The sequence below is a fragment of the Melanerpes formicivorus genome, unplaced genomic scaffold, assembly GCF_026170545.1.
Source record: "Melanerpes formicivorus ecotype bairdi unplaced genomic scaffold, bMelFor1.0.p_v2 SCAF_549, whole genome shotgun sequence".
NCBI classification, from domain to species: domain Eukaryota; kingdom Metazoa; phylum Chordata; class Aves; order Piciformes; family Picidae; genus Melanerpes; species Melanerpes formicivorus.
Window position 1 is genome coordinate 110,914 of NW_027142901.1, and position 4,066 is coordinate 114,979.

General features: G+C 69.5%; 1 protein-coding gene across 1 annotated transcript; it reads right to left on the reverse strand.

Moving 5' to 3' along the window:
- Positions 1 to 389: 389 nt before the first annotated feature.
- On the reverse strand, positions 390 to 2,598 carry LOC137460291 (peptide YY-like). The gene is made up of 4 exons (XM_068170734.1): positions 2,549 to 2,598; positions 1,592 to 1,779; positions 833 to 904; positions 390 to 670 (listed from the first exon to the last, which is right to left on the reverse strand). Exons 2-4 carry the CDS (start codon positions 1,777 to 1,779, stop codon positions 646 to 648), a joined length of 285 nt encoding a protein of 94 aa, XP_068026835.1. The 5' UTR covers positions 2,549 to 2,598; the 3' UTR covers positions 390 to 645.
- Positions 2,599 to 4,066: the final 1,468 nt, after the last annotated feature.

The following is a 4,066-nucleotide window of genomic DNA, read 5'->3' on the forward strand; positions in this document are numbered from 1 at the left end:
CTCTTCCTCTACACCCCCTGCACCCCTCCGGAACTCCCCTTCCTCCTCCCGCACCCCTCCATCCCCCCAGGACCCTCCCAGCCTCCCTCCATCCTCCCCTGCATCCCTGTCCCGTGTGCACCCTCCCTGCATCCCTCCCGCCCTCCTGAACCCTCCTCCAGCCCCCTCCCGGTACCACTTCAGCCTCTCCCGCACCCCCCCCATCTCCTCTCCCTCCCCCCCCGCACCCCCTTTTGCTCTTTTGCCCCCTTCCATCCCTCACCCTCCCCTGCACACCCCTTCAATCCTCTCTCCATCTCCCCTCCACGCCCCTGCACCCTTCCCTCCATCCCCCCCATTGTGTCCCCGTCATTGTCCCCCCCCCCAAACGTCCACACGACCCAGAGGGGTGCCCACGATCGTGCTCTTTATTTTGGGGCACAGAGGGACCACACGGGACCCCCCCAACAGCAGTGGGGAGGGGATGAGGGGTCAGGACCCCCCCTCAGTGGGACACTCCCAGGTTGGGCTCTGGAGGTTCCTGCCCCCCCCCCACTGAGGGGGGGGGCTACACTGGCCCTGGGTGCTGGGGCCCACCCTGAGCCCTGGGTCCCTTAGGGAGACACGGGGAGGGGCTAGGGTCCGGGGGGGGGCTGGGGGTGTCGGTCACCAGGCGGAGTCATCATCAGACCTGTGAGGAAGAGCTGGTGTGAGACAAGGGCAAGATGAGGACCCCAGCACCCCCTGCGACCCCCCCCGCCAGGAGGCAGGAAAGGGTCTGTGGGGTGCTGGGGACAGGAAGAGGGAAGAGGGCTGGGGGGCAGGGCTGGGGGGCAGGGCTGGGGGCACTCACCGTGACCTGTCCCTGCTGGCCCCCAGGAGCAGCTCCAGCGCCGCGGCCTCGGGGCTGGCACGTTTGCCATACCTGTGGGGCACGAGGGTGGCATGCAGCGGGAGGGCACACGCGTGTGCAAAGGGGCGTGGGGCACGAGGGGGGCACATGCAGCAGGAGGGCACACGCGTGTGCAAAGGGGCGTGGGGCACGAGGGGGCACATGCAGCGGGAGGGCACACGCGTGTGCGAAGGGGCGTGGGGCACGAGGGGGCACATGCAGCAGGAGGGCACACGCGTGTGCAAAGGGGCGTGGGGCACGAGGGGGCACATGCAGCGGGAGGGCACAGGGGTGCAAGGGACCTGCTGGGTGCCGGTGACAGAGCACAGGGGTGTGCAGAGGGGACACACCAGGTGCGTGGGACAGAGCACACGAGTGTGCAGATGGTGCCAGCACACAGCACACCCCAAAGGGTCTCAGGCAAGCACCGCGGGGCTGGCACAGGGGTGCTGCCGAGTGTCACACTCACCTCTGCCATCCCACACTCACCTCTGCCGTGCCACACTCACCTCTGTCATATCACACTCGCCCCTGCCGTGCCCCGCTCGCCCGCGCCGTGCCGTGCCGTGCCCCGCTCGCCCCTGCCGTGCCCTGCTCTCCCCTGCCGTGCCCCGCTCGGTCCTGCCGTGCCCCCGCTCGCCCCTGCCGTGCCCAGCTCGCCCCTGCCGTGCCGCGCCGTGCCGTGCCGTGCCGTGCCGCGCCGTGCCGCGCCGCGCTCACCTCTGCCGTGTCACCAGGTTGATGTAGTGGCGCAGCGCCGAGAAGTACCGAGCCATCTCCTCGGGGGAGGCGTCGTCCCCGGGGCTCTCGGGCTTCGGGGGGTAGGCGGCCGCCAGCAGGTCCAGGCACAGCAGGGCACAGAGGGCCACCACCACCAGCACGCGCCACGCCCGTGGGGATGTCACCATCTGCGTGGGGATGCCTGCGTGCCACCCCCTGTCCCCCCTCGGGGACCTCTGTGACCTCTAGGGATCCCCAGCCCAGCCCGCGGCAGCTCTGCCTCTGAACGAAGCCCCTGGCCCCCCCAAGCCCACTCCCTGCTTCCGGAGGGGTTCCCCCACCCAGGACTCCAGCCCCCTCCCCCCCCCAAGGGACATCTTCCCTCCAGGGACACCTCCATGTCCCCCACGGGGACGTCTCCCCCCTCAGAGACCACCACATCCCCCCCCAGGGACATCTCAGCCCTAGAGACCCCCCCTGGTGTTCCCCGAGGGGCCCCCCTCCCACCCTGGGATGTCAGAGACTCCTCTGCTGTCCCCGAGGCGCCACCTCCCCCCCCGCGCCGGGACAGGCAGACATCCCCCCCGACGTCGCCAAAGGGCCACCACCTCCCTCCCAGGTCCCCCAGGAACCTCCTGCCATGTCCCCAAAGGGACACCTGGCCCCCCGGGAGACCCCTTGCAACTCCCCGAGGGGACACATCCCTCCCAGGTACCCCAGAGACGCCCCCCAGGCCCCGGAGACCGCCCCCTCCAGTGTCCCCCACGGGAGATGTTCCCCCCACAGAGACCCCAGCCCGCCCCCCAGGACACCCCCTCCCTCTTGCAGGGGACAGCACATGTCCCCAAGGGGACGTCCACCCTCCCGGGGCTCCCAGCCTCCACAGAAGACACCCCCCCCTCCAGGGCACCCCCCCAGGGGACCCCCGCCCCGTCCCCGGGCTGTCCCCACACTCACAGTGGAGCAGGTGGGAGGTGACAGGCAGGGCCTGGCAGCGGGGGTGACAGTGCTGGGGGACACCGTGGCTCTGCCACCCACCCAGGCTTTTATAGCCTGTGGGGGACACTGGCTCCTCCCTCACCCGTGACCGACCCACGGGCACGGCAGGACCCCAGCAGCCCCTCCCCCCCATCACCAGCCCCGGGGACACGTGCCGGTACCTTGTCATTGTCCCTTGGCAGAGACCACCCCCAGCTGGGGTGCAGCGAGGGGCTGGGTGCAGGGTCAGGGCATGGGGGACAGGGAAGGGACAGAGGGACATGGCATGTGGCACATGGCAGTGCCAGACGGGCACAGCACAGGGACATGGATGTGACACACAGCCAGGGCACAGGGACGTGGCACAGGGACATGGATTGTGACATGCAGCCATGGCACACAAACATGGCACAAGGACACAGAAGTGCCACACAGCCAGGGCACAGGGACACAGAGGGGGCAGAGGTGCCACACAGCCATGGCACAGGGACACAGAGGGGGGCAGAGGTGCCACACAGCCATGGCACAGGGACACAGAGGGGCAGAGGTGCCACACAGCCATGGCACAGGGACACAGAGGGGGCAGAGGTGCCACACAGCCATGGCACAGGGGACACAGAGGGGGCAGAGGTGCCACACAGCCACGGCACAGGGACACAGAGGGGGCAGAGGTGCCACACAGCCACGGCACAGGGGTCACACAGATGCCACACAGCCAAGCCAGGGCAACCCAGGGCACGACACAGAGGGGGCAGAGGTGCCACACAGCCATGGCACAGGGACACACAGATGCCACACAGCCAGGGCACAGGGACACAGAGGGGGCAGAGGTGCCACACAGCCACGGCACAGGGACACAGAGGGGGGCAGAGGTGCCACACAGCCACGGCACAGGGTCACACAGGTGCCACACAGCCACGACACAGGGACACAGAGGGGGCAGAGGTGCCACACAGCCACGGCACAGGGTCACACAGATGCCACACAGCCACGGCACAGGGACACAGAGGGGGGCAGAGGTGCCACACAGCTATGGCACAGGGACACAGAGGGGGCAGAGGTGAGGCGCAGCCCCTGTGACGACCTTGGCGCACGGCAGTGGCACGGAGGGACACCGGCCACACACCGGGACACAAACGCCACTGGCACAACACAGCACCTGGGGGGACAGCAGGGACAGAGCCTGCGACCCCCCCGGCGGGAAGGGACACCGGGCAGGGCTGCCTCAGTTTCCCCCGAGGGCAGAGCAGGCCACGGAGCCGCCGCCGCCGCCGCCGCTTGTCACTGTCACCGCGGCCCCCGCCGCCGCCATCGATCGCTGTCACGGCCCCCCCGGGACAGATGAGGTGACCTTTCTGCTCCCCCGCCGCCAGCCCCCCGCGCCGGGGGGGACAATAATTCCTTATGGATTTGGCATTAGGGAGCTGTCAGCCAGCCTGGCTCCGGGGAAACTGAGGCACGGAGGCACCGGCGGGGACGTGCTGAGAGCAGCCAGCG

What these genes read in the sequence shown, in the direction of transcription:
- LOC137460291 (XM_068170734.1), bottom strand. Translation starts at nt 1,779, where the DNA reads ATGGTGACATCCCCACGGGCGTGGCGCGTGCTGGTGGTGGTGGCCCTC. An exon ending in AACCTGGTGACACGGCAGAG is followed by an intron (nt 905 to 1,591) that starts GTGAGCGCGGCG and finishes CGTGCCCCACAG; the next exon opens with GTATGGCAAACGTGCCAGCC. An exon ending in GCCAGCAGGGACAGGTCACG is followed by an intron (nt 671 to 832) that starts GTGAGTGCCCCC and finishes TCTTCCTCACAG; the next exon opens with GTCTGATGATGACTCCGCCT.